Raw genomic sequence first — 27702 nt, forward strand, 5'->3', positions numbered from 1 at the left:
TCCTCTGTTCTCAGCCTGAGCATCCTGTGCTGCTACTGCTGTTTCTCTGTGGGACGTTCAAACTCAGACCCCATCAACCAACAGTTTAACTGAGCCAAAAAACATCAGAGAAGAAATATTTGATCTGAGGAGGCATTTACAACAGGTAAGCCAGAACTTTTTTTTCAGTGGATTTGTCTATAATGTTTCTGTTTTCTAAAAATAATTTTATTTTAGTACTCTTAGTTTTCTTTAAGAAACAGCAAAGTTTTGCAGCATATGACACAAGTAGGGATGGTTACATTAATTTTGCAATAAAAAAAGGTAAAACCGTGATTAGATCAAAGCATACTAAGACATGAAATCCAATATGAAACATGATAAAAAATAAAGCAAACAATTCTAAATATAAAACATAAATGCAAAGTATTACATGAAAATACAAAGATACCCCCATGGTGAACTAATTAATATGATTGCAAGACAGAGTAACAGGTTTATAACTAGTTTTACAGCAGCTCGCAATGTTTCTCATCCATATTCTGTGTTCTTGATCAGTGGTTTTCTAGACGGTCTTAAGATTTATTTAAAGTTTTTCTTTGGATTCTTGTTGCTTGAATACGTCAGGGAAAATAATTGCATAATATATTTAAGGATTTTAAAGTTGAATTTGGAAAATCCTTAGCAGGGAAAATTTGATTGACAGAGAATGGAATCTCTCCAGCAAGGGGATCTCAAATTAGATACTGTATAAGTCGAAATCATGTCAGTGATAGAATAATAATATTTCTCTTAGACAAAACTCCTTGATGAATTTGTATCTGGTTCTCTTTTCTTTTCTAATTGGATAGAAAATATAAAAAAAAGATCAGTCGAGTATCTCTGATGCTAATCACTTTTGAAATACCAGGTTTTTGTGGTATAATACATCTTTTTAAACTCTTTCCAGCCCTTTATCGGGCACTGGGGGAAATACTTTCAAATTTAAAAACTCAAGCCAAGAATGTTATTGGAAGACAGAACAAAACCCCTTTCAATTTTTGATATAAAAAAAAAAAACTTTATATTTAAATGGTAAAAATTAAGATCACTGTAATAACCACAAAGAGTCACTTGTACTTAAATGTAAAAAAAAAAAAAAAGAAAAAACAAAAGTTCTTCTATAAGAAATTAATGAAATAAACTCTCAGAGTGATTTTTTTTTTTTTTTAACAGTGTCCTGTCTGGCAATGTGGCAATAAGAATAATTGTCTTGATGCCAAAAAGAGCCCTACAGATTTTACTTTCACAAGTGTAGCAGTATAGCAATTGCCATATTGCTCCACTTGTTTCATGCATATAAATCATTTTATTATAATTATGCAGGGAGTTTTACAGTTTATATGGACACTGCAATGTAAATAGAGCAGAAAAACAGAAGAAGAAAAGGAAAAAAGAAAAAAAAGAGAAAAGATGAAAGAAAGAAGAGATAGAAAGGAGACGACAAAACATTTTCAGTCTGCTTCATCACCTGTAACGAGATGAAAAAAGAACAGCACAACTGAAAGACATTGTACGAGATATACAATAAAGCAACACCTTGAAACTATCGCTAAAGTAATGTTATTAAGTCTGACATGTACTGTACTCTGTGTTACCTGAAGATACGGATTGACAGAGTGATTTGTTTGTTACAACATAACCTTAGGACCAGAGGTGTCAAAAGGATTAATGTTTCTTACTCAAGTAGAAGTAGAATTCTTACTGTTTAAAACACTTTTGTAGTATTTTTACTCAAGTAAAAGTGTAAAAGTACAATTTTTAAAACTAGTTAAAGTATAAAAGTAAAAGTAATGCAAAAAAATATATATATAAGGACAGATGCTTTAATGGAATATTCTAATAAAGGAACATTTTTTCTGCAATTCTCGAAGATAACATCCTTATACTTAATTTTCAATGAAACCGTGTGAAATTTAACTTTGCATCATCTTGAAAAACGATTTATTTTGGAATGTAGTGAAAAAGTTGGTGCAGCACCAAATCCAACCACAAAGAAATTAATTGTCTGGATGAAACAAATTATTTTGCTGGTTTTTAAATACCAAAAGGCCATAACGAAAATGGGCTTAACTTAACTTACAAGTCTATATTGTAAAATGTAAGCAAAGGAAAGTAGAGATAATTGCAAAAAAATTTAAGGAATAGAGTAAAATAAAACAAAGTGTTGGCCTAGTGGTTAGATCACTGTGCTTGTGCTCTAAGAAAGTTGTAAGTATCTGGTTCAATCCCCACAGCCTCCACTCTGGGTTCCTGAGCAAAACCCTGAATCCCTGATTGCTCCCTGGGTGCTACACAATGGCAGCCCTCTGCTCCCCAAGGCGATGGGTCAAAGTGCAGAGAACGAATTTCCCCACTGTGGGACAATAAAGGGATTAAAACTTATTTTTTTTTTTTTACATGAAAAGTTGTTATAATTACTAATTAATTTTAATAATTACTCCAGTAAAGTATAGATAGCCGAAATTTCTACTTAGGTAAAGTAACAAAGTATTTGTACTTGTTACCTATGCTTAGGACTTTAATTCTGACACAGGCACTTATATTTACTACCTTTTTTACTTAGCTTATGAACTTTTTATCTTAAGTATTTTAACTTTTTTACTTAGCATTTTACATTTTTAACATAGCTTTTTAGCTTTTTCTTTTAACTTGACTCAACTGTTTTCAATTCAATTTACAGTAAGAAGCATATCCTCAGAGGTCTCATCCAATTGGTCATATGCCAAAAGGACATGTATTGCCCCACAGTTATATCTTTGTAGAATGGCTGGATATAAATCTTGTATTTCTAAATCTTGCTGAATGATGGAGAGTGTGCAAGTGATAAAAAATTCAAACTTGGCCTATAAAGGGTTAATATGGAAAATACAATCCAAAGGAACAAGTTAAAGTTACTTGGGTGTTTGCACACATTTCAGCTAATACTTTGTCAAAACACCCCAAATCTCTCAGACTATGTCTTCTCCAAAGCTTTCTTCAGGTTTCTATAAATGTAGCTTTGAGCTGGCCCTGTTACTCCAGACTTTACATTCCTTTTTGTGAGGCCATTGTCTGGTTGACCTGGAGTGAGATAGTGAGATAGTGAGAACCCAATATCCATATTCGTATATTGCTTTCTAACATGCATTTTAAGGTTCTGAGTAGAAACTAATATTTTGAACCATGCATGTTTTCATCCATAAAAAAATCTCCAAATACTTCTGGAAAAAATAACCTCAGTGCATATCATTGCACTATCATGCTTTACAGGGAATATTGTGTGATTTTGTTGGTGTAGGTTTGTGTTAAAAATATCACTTTAGTTTAGGCAGAAATTACTTATTGACCCAAATGGGGTCAAATCTAAGAGATTATTTTAGGACACCTTGTATTTCAGGTGAACCAGAACTGCCACAGTTAATGGTAGCCATGAACAGCAGGCGAGAGAATCTTTATGTGCTTTAGCTAAATCTTACTTTCAGGATTTAAAGCTTTTCAAGTGGTTCACAATAATCTTCTTGCATGAGTTTCGATTTTCAAAAGAACTAGACAGTATGTATTGTGAAAAGTAAGAAGTGAGGTTTTCTTTTCTTTTTTTTTTTCCGCATATCAAATCACTAATGACAACAACGGAGTGCAGCCTTTTGGCAGGTTTTAACCAAATAGCTCATTTCACCTTTTTTAAACACGACATGACCAGCTGCCTCAAAATAGGTGAAAATCTAAATAACAAAATTACCTTCTTAAGCCCAACTGCCCATGTCCACTTTTCACCTCCTATTCATTTTGTCAAACTTTTAAAAAACCTTCAATGTAGGAGCATTTAATGCTTCTAAAACAATTTACTACTACGTTTTTTTTTTTCGTCTCAGTTTTCTTTGGTTTTTACAGTACAAGATGCCATTTAATGATCTATCAAGCATTGCAGAAACTTCAGCCAAAAAAGCTTCAGGACACAGACAGCTCTAATCATCTTGGTATTTATACTCATATTAAAAGGTGCTTAAAGGTTTTATATAAAAATCCTTGATAACTTAAAATATTTTAATTTAGTACACTCATAAAAATAAAGGTAAATTCATTAGAGACTTCGATGAAAGGTATCTGTCTGTAAAACAACTAAAGGCCCTCTACCAACCCGCAGTTAAAAATATTACTATTTCACATCATTTTATTTTTTTTCAACTGTTTACAGTGCAGCTTTCTGAAGGGCGTTTAAAGCTGCTCAGGATATGATTGGTTTACCAACATGGTGCACCAGTTTCTATGGTGCAATATGTCCTAGAACTGCAAAGAAAAACATTTGTTTCATTTATTTCAGTGCCAGACAAATAAAGTCTATTTCACTCAGTCTTACTTACAGGCTTGATTTATCATTTTAATTGTTCAAAAAAGTTTTCTATCTTAATCAAGCTGGTTTCATTGAGTTGTTGACTTGTCATGATTAATCCTCCTGGATGAGCATTTCAGGACAATGGAGAGGAAAACTCCAATTACTCTTTATATTTGTTCTTTTCTTTGGTTTCTTTACTACGGAAGGTGGGATTTGGATATGTGAGCGTGTGCAGTGAGAACAGGAAATAAATCATGGGAAGCAATTTTAATTGTTAATGTCTGGTGTGTTTTTAAGGAGTTATTGAACTTTGATTATTTTCTATCTGTCACAGAACTGCAAGAAAAAAATACACAAAACCTGTAAAGAAAACGCTTGACTAAAACAGGCTTTAATATTGGCAAAAGAAAAGTATGATTTGTTAAAATATTAGAATGACAGAAGAATGTGCAACAACCCCCATATTTTTTCTTTTTTGGTTGTTATATTGAAAGGCACTGGGCCACTACAACTAAAATGACCAATTATAGTAAATAAATACTTCATCCCAAATCCGGCTCCCTAACAGGAAAGACGGTTCACTTAAAAGAAGGATCAAAGTCTGGCCGGTTTCTTTCCATCACGTCTTACAGTCTTTTTGGGCTCCTGCTTGAATGTGAGTAGTGTTGGGACATGATTGAAAAGGGCGGGTTGTGGAATACACACCCTGCTGTTTACACATACTCGGGTGTCGTCACAGCAGCCGTAACGCTTTCCTCGGGTTTGGGGACAGATCAGCGGGCCCCACAGCCCTCTGGGAGTGAAACATCCCTGCAAAGGTTTTAAAAGAGCACAGTGTGGAGTGGGCTAAACACAACCCGGCTGCTAATGAACTGTCACAGAGTTCACCAGATGCCTCAACCTTCTCCTGACGAGGTGTTTAAAAAAAATAACCACAGCTCCGCAATTGTTTTCACTCATGAAAAGGGTATTGTTAGCACCACAAATTAAAGCCTGATCCCCTCCATGTTTACACCTCATTTTGGGGGCAACTAAAGGCAGTTGGGTTGCTTATTTTAAGGGACTAATAGGAATTATAGGGCTAGAGTAAATAAAAAAAAAAAAGTTAAAGGGGACCATTAAGCTAATATCAGGATTTTAAGATTAAATTTGAGTTGAAAAGAAGCAAACAGTTGGAGATTATTATTATTATTATTATTATTATTATTATCAATAATACTATTTCATGCTTTCCCCTCTAATTTTAGGTAAAATATGTTAAAGTGGACTGTGCTCCTGTCTTTATGTATATGCATCACTTCTGCAGCATTTGAAAATCTTTTTGAACAATACTCCATTATGGGTAAGAGATGTAGAGTTTTTGAATTCTGAACATTTTTACTTTTTATATCAGCTTTATACAGAAACATTTTCAAGTTAAAACTGTGACCTTTTGTGAATCTTGCATAGATCCAGAGGAAGTCCTGAGTGTGACCATTCCTCTGCAGGGGAAACAGCGCCCTCTACTGGGAGACAATCTGTTGCTGCCGTGTTACTTTGAGGTAAGCTTTTCTAACATTAGGAATTTTTTTAGCTCTAAATTGTATTAATTTTTTCATTTATATCTTTTGTAGAGCCAACTAGAATAGTATAGGGTAAGTATGTTGTGACATAATGCATATTCTTCATTTAAATTAGTATGACTTTGTTCTAGTATCAGACCATTAGGTCAGACCTTTACGCATGTAGGGTTACTAAGGCTATTGATTGGTGTTTGATTTCCAAATGAGAGTTGCTTTTAGTATGGGAAGAGATTCTTTCAAGGATAATTTATTTCTTGTTTGACCAAAGGAAAAACCGGAACTGTCCTTTCGCCACAAAGTTAAGCTTTCTCTTACTGCTGGATTTAGTCCACCAGGGAGTCTCCACTTATGTTTCTGTTGGACTTGGATATCATCTCAAAGCTCAGTCATAGAATGAAAGCTGTCGGGTTTGGGAACCTCAGCATCTTATCTCTGCTTTTGTAAATAAAGTGGTGTCGGTGTTTGACGGGAGTCAGTTAAGTTGGTTTGAGTGTCTCACCAGGATTCCTCTTTGGCTTCTCAGTTTGAGGGTTACTGAACACTACCCCTCTTGGACGACACCCAGGGCAAAACAATAACTCTCTCGAGAAACTTTACATCCCTTGTGATCATTCTTGAGATTTTGCACAAGTTTTACAACAACAAAATGATTCATTGGTTTACTTTGAGAATGTGCTGCTTGTGCATCCTGATCATAAATAAATATTTGGACTGTTAATTATCTTTGATTTTCTTTTGTCATATCAAGTAAACTAAAATGTATTAATTGATAGGATCACACTATAGAAGACCCTGGTGCTCCGCCCTTTGATCCCCTATCCTATCGCATTGTTTGGAGCCATGTCACTAAAGAAAAGGTTTCGACCATCCTGGTGGCTTTGGAGGGACGAGTCCGCATCGGTGAAGATTATGTGGACAGAGTTCAACTACAGAGCTATCCCCAATACCCAACAGATGCCAGTATCGAGATTTCTGAGCTGCATTCCAGTGACACTGGGGTGTATCGCTGTGAAGTTCAGAAGCACATTGAGGATAACTACGACACTGTCGATGTCCATGTTCAAGGTACTTATTTTAAAATTCAAAGTTTCATTTTACTTTGCTTTACACTTATGCTTTTCTCTAATCAATCATAACACCTCTTATAGAAATTAGACGAGTTATGGCTGGATTTCCTTCCTTACCCTCAGTATTTTCCAACCCTTGTCTTTGTGGTAGATTTCCCTCCCACTGTTACCTGCTTCTTTACTTTAACATTCTGATTTAAATGGCACAAAACCAAAGTTACTTTTCTTATTTTTAACATCGTCATATGACATTGTTTCACCACGGTTGGATTTATTAACTTGTAGCTATTCATCTTTCACACAGAAACAGGAAACAGAAATGTAGTTCAATCCAAGGGTGTGTAACATTGGATGGGCTGAAAATGGTATATCTACTGTTCTATGAGCCCTCATGCAAGCCTGGTTAAAAGCCCTAGAATGAAAACACAGGTTTTCTTCCTTTAATGGTATGCTCATGAATATTTAGATGAGCTGTGCACTGATTGGTTGGTTTACAACTAGCGAAGCTGCTGAGCAAAGACGCATCATAGCAACAAGCACTCACTCACTGAAACATCAAATTGTTGATATGGTAGGGTGTCCAGATGTCCTCTTTTTCCCAGGCATGTCCTATTTTTCATAACTAAAAAAATTTCCAGGGGGAATTTCAAAATTGTCCAGGATTTTGGTCGACTACAGTGTTGCAAGTAGTCGAACCACACTGCAACCCAGCCGGACGGGGACAGGGAGCCATCGGGGGATGGAGTGACTGAACCCGACCCGGTGACGGTAGTCTGGACACCGGCAGCCCCATGCTTACCCCAGCCTGCATTACCGGCCCCCAGCCCCCCTCCTCCGGCCGAGGACGGGCGGCTTATGGCACTCTGCTGAGGTCCAGTGCAGTCAGCGGCCCTTCATAACCCGCCTCCCCAGAACCATATAAAGCACCACCTCCGAGTTTACATCAATTCGGTGCTTTGTTTGGATTCGCCTGTTTTATGGTGGAAGTTTAGAATTGGGAGATTTGCGTAGAAAGGAGGTGTCGATGGGGTTTGAACTTCTCTGTATGTCTATTTCACCCACTGAACTATCGTTATTCATCTATGACAATGTAAACTCGGCTTTGCATTAAATGACCCCTTTAACACAGCGCGCTGTTCCTCATGGGAAATGCTGTTTTCCTTAAGACAAAACAATACAGCTTTTTTCCTGTGGGGGAAGCTAAAATCGACCAAAACTGAAAGTTTTTTTTAGAACTAGAAAAGATTGTCATGAATCGGTGTTTGTATGGAGGACCCAAACGCAGAGACCAGTAGGCAGAGGTGAATTAAAGTGGTTTTATTAAAGTTCACAGATCCAGGAGCAGGAATCAGAGTCCAAAAGTAAACAGCAAACGAACCTGAACCAAGGAGACATCAGTGGTAAATCCAAACTAGGAGCCAGGGAGAGATGAGGTACACAGACAGAAGTTAGACAGGATGTTTGACGAGGATCCAGCAAACAGGAGCTGAACAGGGAGGGCTTTTAAAGAGGACAGAGACAGAGAGAGAGCTGACGAGGAAATTGGCAGCAGGTGCTTGGCAGGACAGAGAAACAGAGGAAGGGAGGACACAAGAGGGCAGCAGAGGACAACAAATGGATAACAGGAACAATCAGACCAGGACCATGACAAAGATACTAGAACTGGGAGCCATTGATCCAAACTGTGAAAGACTGTGCAGCAATCCTTCATGATCACTGACTTACAAGTTAAACTCCTCTTACAATAAACTCAAGCAGTCTGAGTTGGAAGAAATTCCAACAATCCTTCCAAAAGTACAATTTTGTCATCAATATGGTAACAACACATTAGCACAGAATGATCTTTAAGACTAGATCTGAATGGCCATGCTTATAAAGGCCCTTCTTTATCGCACTCTGTAGATATGATACCATTGTCTGAGCAGGGATTGTTTGTCCTCTATCATTTATAAGTCTAACAAAACACGTCCCAAAATGTCATAGGACCTTCCTTAAGATTCTATTCTTGGATCATCTTTATTCAGTATGTATGTATGTATATTTCTTGTTCAAATGAAAGAACATTCAACATTGTATACCATAAACATGACACTATCGTTTCAGAGTGTCTATAATATCTGTTGTTTTGTATCCGTTGTTTTTACTGAATGTGTAAAATTTAATGTAATTACTTTTAATTTGCTTAACGTTTCATTGCATATAAAAATTGCATGCATGCAATTGCATTGCTTGTACGCAATTGCATTGCTTGTACAAATAAAATTTGCCTTGCCTTAATCTGTTTAGGTATTGTGTTCCACTACCGGGCTGTAATGGGCCGCTACGCTTTGACCTTTGAGCAAGCAAAGGTAGCATGTGCCATGAACAGTGCAGTCATTGCTTCTCCTGAGCAACTTCAAGCAGCATTTGATGATGGCTTCCACCAGTGTGATGCTGGCTGGTTGTCTGATCAAACAGTGAGGTGAGTTAGTTAAATAATGAGCATCAATAGTTGGTGTTTCATTTTAATTTGAGAATTTCTGATACATTCTTACATCTGCTCTACCAGATTTAACAGTATAATAAATTTGGATCTAGTTTGGATCTGATAGATTATATTTTTTAAATATAAAATACTTCATTATGTTTAATAGTTATAACTTCTGTGAGCAGAGAAATTATATCCTAAGATATATTTTTTAAGATTCTAACTTTGATGCTAAAAATACTTTTTGTTTAACCAAAGGTATCCTATTCATGAACCCCGTATGAACTGCTATGGGGACAAAGAAGAGCTTCCTGGTGTCAGGACCTATGGAGTAAGAGACCTCAATGAGACATATGATGCTTACTGCTTCGCAGATAGGATGACAGGTACCTTATTAAGGTTTACTGCAGTATCTTTGGGTTTTTCAACTTATTCTCAAACTAAACTTTCTTGTTTGGAACAGGCAGAGTTTTCCACACAACTTCTGCTGAGAAGTTTACATTTTCTGAGGCTGAGTTTGCGTGCTCACACCAGGGAGCTCAGCTAGCCACCACAGGTCAGCTGTACCTTGCATGGCAGGGGGGTATGGATGTCTGCAACGCTGGCTGGCTGGCAGATGGGAGCGTCCGCTACCCCATCAACATTCGGCGACCGCAGTGTGGAGGGGGTTTACTGGGGGTCCGAACTGTTTATCTACACACAAACCAGACAGGATATCCACATCCTAACTCCCGCTATGATGCCTTCTGTTACACTGGTACAGTACGCCAAGACTCTTCCAACATGAAGCTATTGAAATTATCCTAGAGGGAAATGCAAGAACTGGCCTTTCAGTTGTCAACTTATAGGCAAGAAATGTTCTCAATAAGAGGCTGTTTGTGTGGAAATATACATAAAACATTTATAATAGCTTTCTAATTGTTTAAGGTTATTTTTAAACTAGTTCTCTGGTTTAACACTTAGACTCAACAGTTTCTGTCGGAGATGCGATTGTACCTGTTGGTAAAAGTTTTGACTAGAACAAGTCCAATATATGGACTAATATAACGACTGGATGCTGTTAAACACTAATGCTGTACTTCCTAATACATTGCTCTACCCGGAGCCTTTGAACAGTTGCACCTCTGTGCTGGAATCAAGCAACTGTGAATAATAATAATAAAAAAAAAAAAACTAATGTAGAACCACATCTGCCAAAGAGGGGTTCTGCCAAATAAAGTTGAGCTCAAAGCTAAACATTTCACACAAAAAAAGGAACCTCTATCAAATAATATAAGTAAAACAAAAACGCTGTAAATTCAATACAGTAAATTAAAACTTGGCAATGTTCATCTTTGTTATTGTAAACATTTCTGTATAAGTTGAACTGCCTTTATCATAAATAAAAAGATTGCTAACTCATTTTATTTTCTTTATGTTATTTGTAATTATTAAATGAATATTTTTTATTCCATGGCAATGTATTAAAGACGTCTTGAAATAATTTTGTGTTAAACTAACAAATCATACAAAATCATGCTGCAAAAAAGTCAGTCATAGTGATTCTTATTTGTAATGTGGTATGCAGCTGTGGCTGGCTATCATGAGCAATATAAAAATTGCTTGTCAACTTTGCGAAAATACAAGTGCTGGGCGCAGCTCATGGCACGGTTGCCCCTCCCTCTCAAGGTTTATCTCATTAATTCAGAAAAACAGAAATTTTTTTATTTTTTTAATAAAAAGTTATCTTGTTAATTCCGACAACCAGAATGTTTTTGTTTACAGAAAAACAGACCAATTTTCTTTTTTTCTAGGGTGAACACAATACACTTTCATAGCAGACAGATGCAAATTTAATATATAAACAGATGGTTGGTGTAGACCTAATCATGTAGTTGTTTAAAATAGAAGAAAGTGTTACACCCGTTCCCAGTCTCCCCTAATTACACTTACTTTACAGTTAGACTATTTAAAGACATTTGGTTTCCCTGCTTGGTTTGAGGTTTATAAATGTTTGTGTCTGAGAGCAACTGTTTCTCACAGAGATAAATTCAGGAAGTGAAGGTTCCAGCAACATTTATGCACAGGCATCACTGGCTGAGATGGAAACCAATGTGCTGATTTACCAAACATGGGTAAAACAAGCACTTTCAGAGCTGTTGTTTCAGTGCTGAAGGTTGTCTCTGAGACTTTGACAAAATTTTTAAACTATTTGAGCTGAGCTGTTCTAATTACAAAACAAACAGTCTCTGGCAGTGATCAAGACCAAGACAGGTTCCTGGCATCCATCTGGTATAATCTAATAACAACTATGCCTCTGGTTTTAGTGCTATTAACTCTTGACCTCTAATGAATATAAAGATATATAATAATAGATAAACATAAAACACTTTCTTTGTACCACTTGCTGTTTGTTTACTATTTGGTGCTTAATTACTTTCTGTCAATATATATTTCATGTGATTCTGTTATTGAATTCAGGGATTATTTTAAAGTTCTAAGATAATCTCTGTTTTTTTTCCTCCTCTTTGGTTACTGTTTCTTTTACCCTGTTTTTTTTTTTTCAGAATCCCCAGATGATGAGGGTTCAGGCATAGAAGGGGGAAACGATGTTCTGATTGTAACCACAGAGACAAAAAATCCAGAGGTGCTTTTGGGTAAGACGACCACAGAGACCGAAGCGGTTGGGGAGGTCGTAACTCTGGAACCGTTTGATCTGAACTCCACCTACAGTGAAAGCCCCACCAAGCTGCCAACTCCTCAGCTAACAAATGTCACAGAGATCTCCTTTGACCTGATTAAGGCTGTCACCAACCAGCCAGCTGTCGCCAGAGAGCCCAGCAATCCCTCTGTCAACTCTTCATCAGGTCAGGATGATAAATCCAGAAATAAAACCATAATCTCTTAAGGTCCAAGAAACTACAAGAACTTTAGAAACTTTTCTAAACTATTTCAAGAGCTCCTTAAATGTCAAAGATAATATAGAGATGTTGTAAAAAAGTGGAGTAAACTTAAACTGGAAATGAAACACTTTTTCAAACTAACTTAATTCATTATATTGTGTCTTACTCTTAATTAGTGAAACTGTGAAATTTATAAGTATAAAAGATAATTTTTTGGCAAGGTTACTGCCATGTTGCAGTACTCCAAGCGGTGATGTCACAGGGTTGGTTGATGCCTTCGCCAGCAGTTGAATATACTGATAATACCTCAATACCTCACAACCAAAAAACACCTAAGAAATTGGGTATGAAGGAAGATGAGGCCGAAAGGAGACTGAAGTATTTGAATAACATTGTTTATGCTTTTGAGCCCATTCACAGTGTGACTAGAGTCATAGTACGGAGAGAAGGAGCAGCTGTGGAGCAATGGCTCTGACCATCCCTGCTACTAGACAGAACACCGGTTGTAGAGATTATGTAAAGCAGAAGACTTTTGAGCATGGCGAGTTGGCGGCCCATTGGACGGCTGGCTAAAGTCGGAAGTGTTTTTAATTTCACGTCTAGAAGCTGGGCTCTACTGATCGGCCAACACACTGAAAGCGGGTCATCACCAACAATCAGCCGTAATGACAGTATGAAAACATGCTAAGCATGCAGAACAGAGACATGTGAAGCTGTGTTGGCAGATATTAAATTATCAACTATACCCAAACTTCCTAAAAATGATAAAACATTGCTTTGTTTTATCTTTTGTTTATGTTCTTCGCATTTATAAAATATTTACTGATAATAGTAAGACACAATCTTATTAATAAAGTTAGTTTCGTAAACTGCTTCATTTCTATTTTAAGTGTCGTGCTTCAGATTCTGAAATAAAGTCAACTATATGCTATCTCCCTAATAACTGTCCTCTTATAAACCTTAGGTGTGGTCTTTCATCATCGCTCACCTACTGGGAGTTATGCCTTCACATTCGTCGAGGCCCAGTTAGCTTGCCAAGGTGTTGGAGGCTTAATAGCAACACCACAGCAGCTACAGGAAGCTTATGAGGCTGGATATCATCAATGTGAAGCAGGTTGGCTTTTGGACCAGACTGTGAGGTAAACATAAAGTTTTGATATACTAAATTTAATTATTTTCAGCCACTTAACGAGAACTATGTTCCTTCGTAGATATCCCATTGCGTTTACTCAAGAAAAGTGTGCTGGAGACCTTCAAGATTCTCCTGGAGTTCGGACATATGGCCGTAGACCAGCAGATGAGAGATATGATGTTTACTGCTACACTGAGGGGAAAAAAGGTGATTCTTGATGAAAGCCCTACCGACTACTTTTCAATCCCAACAGACTACAGTATATAACCAACAGTTTTTTTTTTTTGCCCTGCTGCAAAGGAGAGGTTTTCCATGTGGGTTCTGCTGAGGGTTTCACCTACGATGAGGCTATTTCTGCTTGCGAAAACCAAAGCGCAGTGCTGGCCTCAACTGCTGAGCTTTATGCAGCATGGAAAAAGGGTTTGGACAAGTGTCGTGCAGGCTGGCTACTAGATCACAGTGTTCGCTATCCTATCAACAGCCCCCGCCCTGGATGTGGAGGGGGAAGAGTAGGGGTCCACACTTACTACTCAAAGCCAAACCAGACATATTATCCCGAACCACATGCCAGATTTGATGCATATTGTTTGAGAGGTAAATCACTGTTCACTCTCATTCTGAATATCTTCAATATTTTTAAAGTGGGAGATTCATTTTTTCTTCTTACTGGTTTATTATTTGCAGCTGACTTTCTGCCTGGAGCAAATCAAACTGCAGTAGAGATCCAGAAAACTCTACCTAATGTGACATCAGTTAGAGACTCATTAAGGCCCGGTAAATCCAAATAATAGGTTGCTTTTTCTTTTCTTTTTTTTTTACCCATGACCCTTAAAGTGTTTATTTCAGTTTTTTTCTCTTTTTTTTTTTTAGATTTTTCCTCTATTGTTCCTCCCATCCCTGTGGAAATTTCTGGTTCTGGCTCTGGTTCAGGAGACTTTGATTCAGGCCATGAAGGAGGACAGTCTGAAGAAAAGCATATCTCTAAAGACCAGGTTACCTCTGGAGATCTGCCCGGTTCTGGAGATCAGATTTCCTCTGGAGATCTGCCTGGTTCTGGAGACCGAGTTACCTCTGGAGATCTGCCTGGTTCTGGAGACCAGATTTCCTCTGGAGATCTGTCTGGTTCTGGAGACCGAGTTACCTCTGGGGATCTGTCTGGTTCTGGAAACCAGGTTACCTCTGGGTATCTGTCTGGTTCTGGAAACCAGGTTACCTCTGGAGATCTGCCCGGTTCTGGAGATCAGATTTCCTCTGGAGATCTGCCTGGTTCTGGAGACCGAGTTACCTCTGGAGATCTGCCTGGTTCTGGAGACCAGATTTCCTCTGGAGATCTGTCTGGTTCTGGAGACCGAGTTACCTCTGGGGATCTGTCTGGTTCTGGAAACCAGGTTACCTCTGGGGATCTGTCTGGTTCTGGAAACCAGGTTACCTCTGGAGATCTGCCTGGTTCTGGAGATCAGATTTCCTTTGGAGATCTCTCTGGTTCTGGAGACCGAGTTACCTCTGGAGATCTGCCTGGTTCAGGAGACCAGGTTACCTCTGGAGATCTGCCTTGTTCTGGAGAGCAGGTTACCTCTGGAGATCAGACTGGTTCTGGAGACCAGGTTACCTCTGGAGATCAGACTGGTTCTGGAGACCAGGTTACCTCTGGAGATCTGTCTGGTTCTGGACACCAGGTTACCTCTGGAGATATTTCTGGTTCTGGAGACCAGGTTAGTGCTGTGCTGCCCAGTGGAAGATCAGGTTTGGGCAGTGCAATTGATCCAGAGTCAGGACATATTGAAGAAGGATCTGGCATCACAGTGGTTTTCTCTGGAGCTGACAGCTTTGCATCAACAGAACGCTCTTCTTCAGGAGAACCTCAAGAGGCCGAAGAGGGAAGCACAGAACTTTTTATCTACCCTTGGTCTAGAGCTGTTTCTGGAGAGCTTAGTGGAAGTGGAGATATGTCCGGGTTTGGATCTGGATCAGGATTGGATTCGGTGAGTAGTTTTCTATCAGGATCTGCCTCTGGAAGTGAAATTGAACAATCAGGACACATTTCTGGAAGTGGAGATGCTCACATTTTTTTGATAGATGAAAAACTTGTGGATCCAACTACTGCCATGGAGGAGTTCATGCTTAGTGGAGGTCCACTGACTTTCAGCGGTTCTGGAGACTTTCCAGGATCTGGGATTCATAGTGCTGATAACAGTGGGTCAAGCTCTGGTATTGAAACTGACCCTTTTAATAGTGTGACCTTTATGGGTTCAGGCTTTACTGAACTTTTTGTGTCACCATCTGGAGAGCATGAAGAAGCTTCTGGCAGTTTATTCTACAGCTTTGGAGAGGGAGGCGATGGAACATTTTCTGGATTTGGAATCTCAAGTTTAAGTTTTGATTCTGGATCAAGTTTCTCTGGATCTGGAGCATATACAGACAGAGAAGATGGTGTTACATTTCTCACTCAGGGTCAAAGGACAGAAATAACTGGAGATGATAAAGTTCCTTCAGAACAAAGAGAATACTTAATAGAATACAGTGGAGAAGCAAGTGGTTTCTACTCTGGTGATGGAGAAAAGGACCTTTCCTTCACCTCAGAGATTTCTTCTTCAGAAGAATTTTCCAATCTATCGATGGTGGCTTTACTTGCTCCATCAGTCGACCAAGTACTTACAGAGCCCATCACAGAAACAGAGGACAGCACACATGAAGCCAAACTGATAGAGAACTCCAGAGTTCATGTAACTCCAGGTCCAGAAACAGTGCCTGCAGGACTAGCTGCTCCTTCTGCAGAAGCCAAGCCAGCTTTTGTGCAAACACCAGAGGTGATAAAAGGTATGCCAACCTAATTTTTTCTTTCTCTGTTTGCATGCTTTTGCCTGAAGATATTGATCATTGTCATATTTTGCCAATCTTGGTATTGCTTGTTATTTTGTACTCAAATAGTTGGGATGGAAAATGTTGCTGTTACTACAGGACTTTTACTAGGTATCCATTTGCACCTATTAGGAAAACAATCGGTTTTTGTTTTGGTTGTTTGTTTAGATTAAGTAGGCGTGCCTGTATCACACTGATAAAGAACATTTACCAGTTAGAAACCATCCATATATCTTCTCCTTTCCTGCATAATCCATTAGGATCACAGTGGGGCAGGTGCCTATCTCTAGCATTCTAAAGCAAACTGCAGAGGGCAGATGTGCCACCCTGTTAACATAAAACAATGGTGTTAAAATAATTAAATATACTTATGTAGATGCAAAATGCTGGTGAAGATTTTCAGTCATCAAAGTCATAGTCATTCCAAAAAAGGTAAAAAAAACAATCCACTTGACTTTGCTTTAAAGTTTCAAGACGTGCACTGGATTGTAAGCGAAACATCTTCAAACTTGGAAACAAAGTCCAGTGGATTGTTTTTTTTTTTTACTTTTTTGGAATGTGGATGCCAAGTATACGTTAATAATTCTTTTTCAGTGTAGAAAAATAGAAAGAAATATTTTGTAAATCTGGAAAAGTAAACATTAATCTTTCCATCTGTTGTCTGTGCCTGAAATTTTAGTTTCAAGCCTTGCAGGGTTCATGCCAAACCAGAAGAAGCTGGAGTACCACAAAAGATCCGGAGACATTCAAAATAAACAAACTAGACTTATTGTAAATTAGCAATGCTTGTCGGCCAGCCTATTACAGGGTAAAACAGCTTGAAAAACTTGGTAAATGCTCATGGACTACCTAAGGGCAGCTTAAGAGTCACAAGTTAACCGAGTATGATTGGTGTGGCCTGTAGGAGTAAGCTGGAATACCTGGAAAGACCTTCAAGGCTTTCAAGGGAAGAGCAAGCAAAGAACGCTGGCCAAGCTTCAGGGTCAGGACCTTCTTCCTGTAATGCAACCATCCTGACAAGGAGGCTGTTGTGCATAGTAAACATTTTTCTCTAATTACTTCTAGTGGAAGAACATACAAGTCACTTAATATAGAGCTCCTAATCCGTTCTACTGGATCAGTTTCTCTGCCTGTCTTAGATGCTTTCCCTGTCTAGTATACCATATATCTAATTTAAGTTAATGGATTAGTAATTCTTGAGTAGGTGTTTAGGTAATGCCTGATGTTAAGGTGGAGATCCAGCCCTTGGAAATTAAGTGAAGAGGAATTAATCTGTTAAATGATTTTCAAAATTTGATATTTAATAAAGAAAAAATAAAAACAGTAACTTACTTAGGATTTCTTTCTGTCTCGAAAGCCTCAAATCCATGTGAACCAAACCCTTGCGGTAATGCTTCATGCATATTAGAGGAAGGAGATGCTCACTGCTATGGTAAGCTTAGAATTCATTCTCCTCTTCCCACTTTGTTTTATAATTTGTGGCTTTATTGATAAATTCTGTTTGTTATTTGCATGTGCATTGTTGTTCTGCATGTTGTTCATTAGACTTAGCTGTATGGACTGGGTTAATCAATCAGTCTCACTTCACATTTCCCATCAAACCTCGCATTGTTGATTTGTCCTACTGTGGTTTGCATCCCACCAACGTTTCTGTTTTGTTTCTATTGTTCGTAAATGTGAGTTGGGTTTATCATTCAGAATTTTAGTCTAAACAAGCATCAGTTCTGCTCGTTTCATGTAAAACATGTTTATCATGTTTGGCATACTGTATATGTGTATGTTGTTTTTTTGGTCTGCTCTGCCAGCACATTGCCTTTGCTTTGCTATGCTCTGCTACTTTAAACTTGTGCTTTCATTCTGGCTTTCTTGGAGTTTCATCTACCCCAATCTAAAACCCCCAAACAAACTAATCTGTTTCTGCAACTATGGATTCATTCAAAGCAACCTCCAAAAGTTCTAACTGTAAGTTTGAATCCAAAGTCGTAGAACGTACCATTACTGTTTCAAACCACTTTTTCTGGAGATGTGAAAGTCCTTTGATCACATCTTAAATTACCTCAGCTTGGTAGTGCACCCCCCCATCCCCCACCCCAACCCCACTTTCAACCCTCGCTCAAACGGTAGTGTCAACTGCCCACCATTTTTTCCAGAGGCAGAAGTGTGCCATCCAAACCCTTGTGCCAATGGAGCCACCTGTGTGGAGAGTTCAGACTCTTTCAAATGCTTATGCCTGCCCAGCTACAGAGGGGAACGCTGTGATATCGGTACGAGATCAGCTTCAGCTAATAAATACTAACAACTGCCAGTCAAAAACAACTATAGAGATGGTGAAGTTAAGAATGTACGACTTCTGAGTGTGTTTACCAACAAATACCTTAACCCTATACCTGCAGGAGTGAAAACAATGGGACACTTCTTTATCTTTGTTATATTACTTATTTTTTAAAGTTGTATAATAAAAACACTACCCTTCAATACACCTGTTTTTATTTGAGAAGGTGAATTTTTTGCAGTCATGTTACCTGCAATAGGCCGCAGTAACATATTGTGTTCCTTTACCGTGGTTTCCTGGAAGGTACAGTTTAATTTCCTGAAACCAGTACCTGGCTCTTACCCAAGACCTGCAGGTTACTTTCCTAGTATTTACTTGGTTATTTGCCAGGACTTATGGTCCTGGCAAATAAATAACTATTTCACAAGTTCTTACCTGTAGGGAAACAAAAATTCTTATTTATTTTCACTTGTGATCTGATCCAAGGCCTGAATTTGAATATCTAGATATGGATCCTGTTCTAATGCTAGAGTTCTGTTTGCCTTAATATTAAAACATAAATATTGTTGTGTTTTAAGAGGCATGTATGACATAAACTAATGTAAGTATGTACGTATATATTCAAAAAGGTGACTTTAGATTAGAATAAGGTCAGCAGATGACGTAAAAGAAAAAAAAAACAGTAGTGGCGTTAACAGGAAAGATCCCACCCTGAAAAAAATATATTTACACTGAATGTCTTTAATAAATTCAACACAGATAGCCATAAGCAGCGAACCTCTTTACTATTCAAGAAATCTTTATCCTAACTTTACTTAACTTTACTTTAATCTCGCCTGATTTAATAATTTTTTGTTGTTTTTATATTCTTTTAAATGTAGCAAATGCATTACAAATAAATTCAATATCATTATTATTTTTTACTCTACCCTTTTTCAAATAAAGTACTAAGCTTGTTTAAAAATGAATGGTCCAAATGAAACAAATTGGCTTAACGACAAAAAATGTGAAAAATGTAAGCGTCCATATTAGTTCCAGTAGCTGGAAGTTTGCCTTGTTATAAAAACAACTAGAAGGGATTTATTTTGCCGCGGCTGTTCTCCCTCTGCTCTTCAAACAGATGTTCTTTCAAATGTTTGAATAAGTTTGTTATATTTTGGGTCGGAAAGGAGCCTCTGCTGTACAGTAACTCTCAGTATAACAATTTTGCAAATGTTGCAAATTGTAGTTTTACCTTGTAGTGTCAAATATTTTTATGCAGAAGTATATTGTGATTAGAAGTTGGTTAGCTATAGTGCTATGCTCTATGTGCCTCTTCTAGCTGGCTGCTAACCACAACATTGATGTACTCTTTCCACTCCACTTGTCATGGGACCCACGTCCATTAAGGAAATGTGTTTTGGTTAGCAGCCAGCTTGCAGAGCAGCTGTCAGCAAAAAGTGTTGAGACAAATGTCATAAAGTCCAGACATAGCTTTTGGATTGGAAATGTCCTTTGGTTGGACTGAAATAAGAAGTGATAGCAATACTGGATTGGATAAGCATCATCCATTCTCTTGGGTTTCCTTCCAGGGATTTCGCAGAACTTGTGGATTAAATAGTGCTTGACACTTTACCAGAACTTCTACAGTTTCTTAAACTTACCAGATACTTTTTCCCAAATGTGTAAAAAGTTTCTTTGTTATGTTTTAAAGGTTTTTCAGGAACTTTTAAGATACTCCCCTTATGAACAAGAGGAGCTTTTAAAGAACTTATTGTTATTTCTGGGAAATTATTGCTCATTTACTAGGAAGATACACATTATTTTAATACAATGTCTAGCTTGCTTCCTATAATCTTGATATTTTTATGGAATGTACATAATATAAGCATGTTACTTTCAAGCCCTCATTTGTTTTGGTTTGCTTGAATTTAAGAAATGTAACACAGAGAAGAAACTATTTCTCAGCTCTGTCATGGAGCAACCAAGATCTGGTATCTGACCTTCCTCTTCAACCTTCTACAAATATTCCTATTGGTGCAGGATCAGGGGCGTTGCTAGGCACAAAGCTTTACTGGGGCACTGGCCCCCTACCGCATGTGCCCCTCCTGCCATACACAAATACAGACAAGCACACTGCCCCACCCTGATACATTCCTACCAAAATTACCAGTTGAGATATTAATGAGTGTAAGAGCATATTTGTTTTAACAAACATGAACATTTTCAACATTGCAGCTATAAAAAATAAGACAGTACAAACTTAAAAAAAAAAAAAAGTTTCCTTATACACATTCTGAAGTAATCATTAATTCATAGGTTTCAGAGTTTTAGTTCAGGGGAAAGTTTAACTAAACCTGAACTAAGTTTTTCTTCTATTTTTTGAGCATTAAAGTGTACCTTCTATTTTTCATTTTTGCAAAGTGGTCAATCACTTGTGACTCAGCTTAGAAAGTTCTTCCTTTTCAACTGATAAAATAGCAAGATGATGGAGCCTGTCTTGTCCCATTGTGCACCTCGGCCAAGTGTGGAGACTTCTCAACACACTGAATGACCTTTCACAACTCCAGCTGTTGACTGGGATGGTGAGGGAGATCTGGATGACCTGCGTTAGTGTGGGGAACATGGTGTTATCAAGCAAGTTGAAAACACACTGCATATCCTTGATGACAAGGCTTTCTTTTTCAACCATAAAAAGCTTTCAAACCATTTTGAATTAAATGAAAGTTTTTTTTTTCACTCCAAATTTGTCCTGGGGATAGTGGGACAACTTCACTTGTTTAGGACCATCATGCTTTCCCCCTAAGTCACTAATGTCCCCTTCTTGTTTGTGGACGCTGGTTTTTGCTTCCTCATCACCTTCATGGTCCTGTCTCTCCTGTCTCTCCTGTCTCTCACCTGTCTCTTGCCTGTCAGTCTCTCCTCCTCCTCCCTTTCCTACTCCAGCACCTTCATTCTCATTCTCTACAGCAAACATTAAAAAACGTTAATTTATAATTATGTAAATATCTATCATATGGCTAATAACGTCCCTAATGTAACTGCTTAGCTTAAATCACTAATTCATCACGGGACCTTACCTCCCTCTCTCTCATCTTGTTTTACTGCTTCCCTGTCTCTGCTTCGTGTGAGGAATTTCCTGATATCCATCTACAAACCAATGCAGTCATTTTCAGTTAGTAGCCTATAAAGCATGTGGTTTCACTGGGAAAATAATAAAATTGACAGGTAAGAAACGTTATCAGAACGTTTCTTACCTGTCAATTAAAAAAAAAATACGTTGCAGCCGCACAGTGTCCCATCCAACTCAGTTGAGAGCAGCGCGTTGATTTACTTGCAGTTCATGCAGTGACATGCGCTGACGTGGGGGCGCTAATACATCCTCAATTTGGAGTTAACAACACACTTGCTGCGCACTTGAGTAGAAATATACGTCTCCTCCCGTTGGAATTATCTAAATTGATGCATTAAAAAAATTTTATCACTGTTGCAAATATTCATTAGATTTATACTGGGGCACAGTTCATTTATACTGGGGCACGTGCCCCAGTAAATGGGGTCTGGCGACGCCGATGTGCAGGATTCTTTCATCCCAACATTGACGTTGTAACCAGAGGGAAAAACTTATACATTTTTGACCTATCATAATTTATAAAACTATTTTTTATATAGTATTATTTCAGTAAAATCTAAACTTTCATTCTTTAACACTCTAGGTGTAATTTTTTGAAAATATTATTTTGAAAGAAAAGTTGTAGCTGTGACTTTTAAAGGATACTTTCTGAAAACTTAAAGGCAGCTTTTCTTTGAGCTCTTTTTTCCTATCCTAGCATTCCCAAAGTGCTTTCCTTTAAATGTAGAGTGGAGGATGTTCTTCCAGGTGGATCATCAAAATAAGTTGTCCTCCTAATTGTCAATCATTCTGGTGATATGTTTATGTAAGGCCGTCCTATGTGCTCTTAGCCATTTTCACTTACCGATGGAGAGTCCGAAATAGTGGAAAATTTGAAACCTTTCTTTTGGAAAGTAATTTTGTGTGAGCGATGCAAACAGCAACTTTTAAACATGGCGTGCACGAGTAGAAATGGGCTTGTGCATGCTCTTGCACGCGTTTAATAAGTGATCCCTCTGGGGAGGGGGTACAGGGTTGTGCATGTGTATTTTTTTTAAAGTAGAGAGGACGGGTCTTTTCAAAAATTCCCAAAAATCCTCCAATATACCTTTAACATCCGAGATACTTTAGCATTTTTATAATTTAAAAGTTGTTTTGCTTGAGGGTTAGCTTTTTGGATTTTAAATGTTTCTTTATCTGAGACACCAAATTATGTCTTGAATTATACTTTCTGGGAAAGTTGAGTACAAAGTTTTTAGAGTTGAGTGTAAGAATATGAACTGAAAAATTTTGTTTTGCATTTGTTAAGATGATTTATTATTTTCAGGATAAAATTGTACAAATAAATCTGTTTAAGTAATCATTTTGAAGAAATAACACAGCAAAGTAATTTTAGCAAGAGGACAAATTAAGTCTTTATCAACTTAAGAAGTAGCATAAATGGGAATTTTTTTTATTTCAAAACTAAAAGACTATTCGTTATGTATGACTTTAAAATGGATGGATATAATTAGAATCATCACAATGTTATTATACCTAAATACATATGGATGAAACTTTAAACCCTGAAAGACAAAGTCTAGCTTTAGTTCTGCAAGGTTCTTTCTGATATAATTTGTTTCACTGCTGCAGAGGAGCAGTGGTGTGAAGATGGCTGGACGAAGTTTCAGGGAAACTGCTACCTGCACTTCTCTGAAAGGGAGGAGTGGCTAGATGCAGAGAAACGCTGCCGTGACTTGAATGCACACCTTGTCAGCATCATCACACCAGAGGAGCAACAGTTTGTTAGCGGTGAGTGGTTCATGTTGAGTATGATTGGATAAAAAAGAGGAACAATGAAGGGTAATGAAATTATAAATGCAAAAAATAACAATTGTGTGTGTTTCTCCTCCACAGCAAATATGCAGGATTACCAGTGGATTGGCCTGAATGACAAAACAGTGGAGAATGATTTCCAGTGGACTGATGGCACTCCGCTGGTGAATATAAGCATTACAGTGGAGTTTTAGGAGTTTAATTAACATTTTAAAAAAAATTGATGATAAAGAGGAGCCATTACAAAGTGACTGGAAACCTTTTAGAATAACATCAAAATACAGAAAAAAAAAACTCTACAAAAGGAGTTTTTAACAAAATAATTTTGAAACACTCATTGATTGAAAGCAACCAGATAACCAATAAAACAGCAGCCATAAATAAAAGCACAAAAACAATGTAGAAAAGCAAAACAAAAACAATAACAATAAAAACCGACCAACATTAAGAAGAACAAGAAAGAGCAAAGATATTCAAGCCTCATGAAACACAATTCATTCACATATAATAACTTGTCATCATAAGTAGGTTTTACTACATAGTCAAAGAAAATGCAACAGCCACAATACAGTTCTACATCAGAAATAAAATTCTCGTGACTTTTGATAGTTTATACAGTTAAAATCTATGAAAATTAAACATGCAAACAATTACATTGTGACAACAAAGGACTGAAAGAAGTATAAAAACAAATTGACTTACTTAATAACATTGCAAGATTTATATAAAACGTTATTAAAATATTAATATATGCTTTCTTGCTCATTAAAGATCATTATAAATTACTAAGATACAATAAAATAACCCACATGTATAAAAAGGCAACAACAGGCCTTTTCTTGCAGCTGCTCAATTCAGGGTTTAACACGGCAAGGATGAGTGGTGGGAAAAGACTTGAGAACAATACTTTACTCCTTTCGGAAAACAAAAATAAAATAAGAAAAAAACAAATATGCAGCAAGAAAAAATATGTTTTCTGTAAACAGGAGCACCTACACAGGATAAAGTAAGGTCAGACAAACAGATTATTAGCAGTGGTGTCAAACGTACACACATTTATTGCTTAAATAGAATTTTAGATACTTAAAAAAATAAAAAAAAACTCTGGTAAAAGTTGAAGTATCACCTTGATCTCTTTACCCAAGTAAAAGTGAAAAAGTATGTGCTCTAAAAACTACTTAAAGTATAAACGTATAAAGTGACCTTTAAAAAACAGCCAGATGCCGCTATACAAATTGAAAGCTTGATTTTTTGACTATTTCTAAAAATTATTTGAGACAGAGCCAAGGATAAGGGAAGGCCTTGTTGGTTTCCGTCTCCATCTGCCGATGCGCTCTCACCTGTGTCCGACCTTTCAGACATGTGGATGGTGCCAATGATCTGCATTGGATGGCGCACAATGTGCGCCGCACATGACCTGAAATAAATATTTATCAACATTAAGCTGAAGAGAAGAGTAACGAGTAACATTTGTTTTAAAAATGTAAGGAATAGAAAATACAGATACTTGTGTAAAAATGTAATGAGTAGAAGTAAAAAGTAAGAAGAAAAATAAGTAATGGAGTAAAGTATAGATACCTAAAAAGTGTACCTAAGTAAAACTTGACACCTCTGGCTATTAGTACTTTTTTATATATGAAAGCCTATTTGTAAGGTTTGGAATGATGATGTTTATTTTTCAAAGAATTGTGGTTCTCCATATATGGCTTACTTATTATGGTTAAAAATGCCCATTAGAAAAAAAAATAATGTCTCTAAGATGAATTATGTTGCCATGTTTTCCTCTCACATCTTCTTTAGCAATACGAGAACTGGAAGCTGAATCAGCCTGATAACTACTTTAATTCAAAAGAGGACTGTGTGGTGATGATCTGGCATGAGAACGGCAAATGGAACGATGTTCCCTGCAACTATCACCTGCCCTTCACCTGCAAGAAAGGACCAGGTATGATGGCTGTAAAAAGCATTTTATCTCCTGCTTTGATTTCTGTCAGCTGTCCTGCAGACGATTTAACAGTCATTGCAACTAAAACCATCGATTTTGTCCCATTATCATTGTAGGGACTTTCCATTGACTTCCATTCATACTGCATTTATTTCTACAGCCTAACCATGACCTTACCCTAACTATTACAATCGCATACCAAACCCTACACCTAACCTAAACTCTCTAAGTCCCCATATTGTCCCTGCATAGTGAAAAAAGCATATTTTCTGCAGTCATTCTGGGAAAAACTTCTTGTTCCTTGTCACAAGAATTGTGACCCAGTTGGCTTTTTATGCCTGCAGTGTCCTGTGGAGCCCCACCAGTGGTGAAACACGCTCATACTTTTGGAAAGAGGAGGCTGGTGTATCCTGTCAATTCCATCATCCGTTATCAGTGCAACCCAGGATTTAGACAGCGCCATCTACCAGTGGTCCGGTGCCAGACTGACGGGCAGTGGGAGAAACCAAGAGTGGAGTGTACTGATGGTGAGAGCAGAAACCCTACAGAGTATTTTACAAACGTACTTATATATTTCATAATGATAGTCGCAATGTGTTGTGATTTTCTTTTCTTTGTGTTTGCAGTTAAAGCCAGGAACAGAATAAAGGAAAGAAGCAACAGGAATAACAACTTAATTTAGTTTTTCAAAGAAAAAAAAAGGGAATCATTAAATATCTTTTTCTAATATGAACCAAAATGCTTGACTGGCCATTATAAGGCTGCTACGATATAGTAGCAATTGTTTAAAACCCTCATTCCTTATATATACTGTGTATGAATATATTTAATTTCTTTCAGTGTTTTAAATATAAATTATAATTGTTTCTATTCCTGCTGTTAAGTTTGAACAAAGATCATATAGTATGTTTCAGAACAATTTATTATGTTTTATTTTATGTTGAATAATCTTCACGAAGGTGGAAGTGAATGACATGACGAGACTGTCTGCTTGAAATGTTAACAGTGGGATACACTGGCAGGTTGTTTAATCCTGATAAAGCATCATTTCACAACGGTGCTAATTTGGTGCTTTTTATCTCAGCCAGAAGATGCCCCAGCTCCTATATAGGGTTGCATTGCTTTAGCCTGTCATCTGTATCAGTTAACCAGATCTGCTGCATTGTGTGCTGTAGCTCTGTCTTAATGCTCGGTAAAAACACCTTAGAAAAGACATCTGGAAACCACATGGACCCCGTTGTCAACCAAAACTATATCAATATATTATATCAAACCTGTAAATTACATAGGGGGGTATTGTTTACCTCAGGCAGAAACACAATATGTTTTTTTTCATTGTCTATCTGAACGTATTAACTCTCTTCCTGCACAACTATGCTAATAAGGGTTTTGACTTTAAATAAAAACAAGTACGAGACTGTAAATGCAGCTGGAAGAGAAAATATTTAAACACAAAAACACCCAGTATTTCTTTAAGATCCCACTAATATGAATTGCACACTGTATTCCCCTGAATGTACAATACAGATTTCTGATTGTTTCAGCTTTAGCTTTAATATAAAATAAAAACACGTCTGGCCATTTAGGACAAAAGTCTGTATATCTTAATGACTTGCAACAATAATTTATGAAAGTATTTTATGGAAAATACCAAAATATAAAGTGAGTAGGTCTATTGTTTTTTTTTATTGTTTTTTTTATAATCTTTCACAGTTGAGAAGCAGGTACTTAATGAACCAACATTTGGGGCCTAGAGGCCAGCAGGAATACTGTTACAAATATGCATCTTGTCCATTGGCTGAAGGTTTAGCTCATTGTGACTTTTGCTCCAAAAACATATAAAAAAAATGAGTTTGTTTGTGCAAAAAATAAATGGCTGGATAAGAATGTGACCTTTAAAGCATTTTAATTTGGAAAAAAAATTTACCATACAAAACATTTACCAAACAGTTCTGTTTGGTTATATGAGACCACAGCAGCAGCACAGAGCTCCATGTTTTTGGTTTTGGGGAATAATATAAAATGCTTAAGACGATTAGTTTGTCATGTTGGGTTTATTTACAGCATTTTATCTGTGCTTTCATTGATCACATTTCCTAGTTCTGTGCAGTGCACAAGTGCTCTCTCATGTTTTCAACTCAACAGGATATAACCTTTATGTAAACTTCCAGCTCTTTGGGCTTTATGTCATTTGTGCCTTTGTGTTTCATCACTGTTGCTGCTTGCCGGGGCTGTGCCTCATGTTATCACCTTCTGCACAATAAAGCAAAAATGCAA

At 37.3% G+C, this 27702-nt stretch overlaps 1 protein-coding gene across 1 annotated transcript; it reads left to right on the top strand.

The window, feature by feature from the left end:
• On the top strand, window positions 1-27702 carry LOC119798828 (aggrecan core protein-like). The gene is made up of 21 exons (XM_038308457.1): window positions 1-145; window positions 5581-5675; window positions 5783-5874; window positions 6669-6960; window positions 9249-9423; window positions 9688-9815; window positions 9893-10186; window positions 11976-12275; window positions 13276-13450; window positions 13523-13650; window positions 13744-14037; window positions 14128-14217; window positions 14314-14637; window positions 14797-16260; window positions 17660-17734; window positions 18453-18566; window positions 23298-23456; window positions 23562-23644; window positions 25281-25425; window positions 25770-25952; window positions 26052-27702. Exons 2-21 carry the CDS (start codon window positions 5588-5590, stop codon window positions 26105-26107), a joined length of 4659 nt encoding a protein of 1552 aa, XP_038164385.1. The 5' UTR covers window positions 1-145; window positions 5581-5587; the 3' UTR covers window positions 26108-27702.

Source organism: Cyprinodon tularosa, unplaced genomic scaffold (genome assembly GCF_016077235.1).
Source record: "Cyprinodon tularosa strain WSP-4 unplaced genomic scaffold, ASM1607723v1 ctg638, whole genome shotgun sequence".
NCBI classification, from domain to species: Eukaryota; Metazoa; Chordata; class Actinopteri; order Cyprinodontiformes; family Cyprinodontidae; genus Cyprinodon; species Cyprinodon tularosa.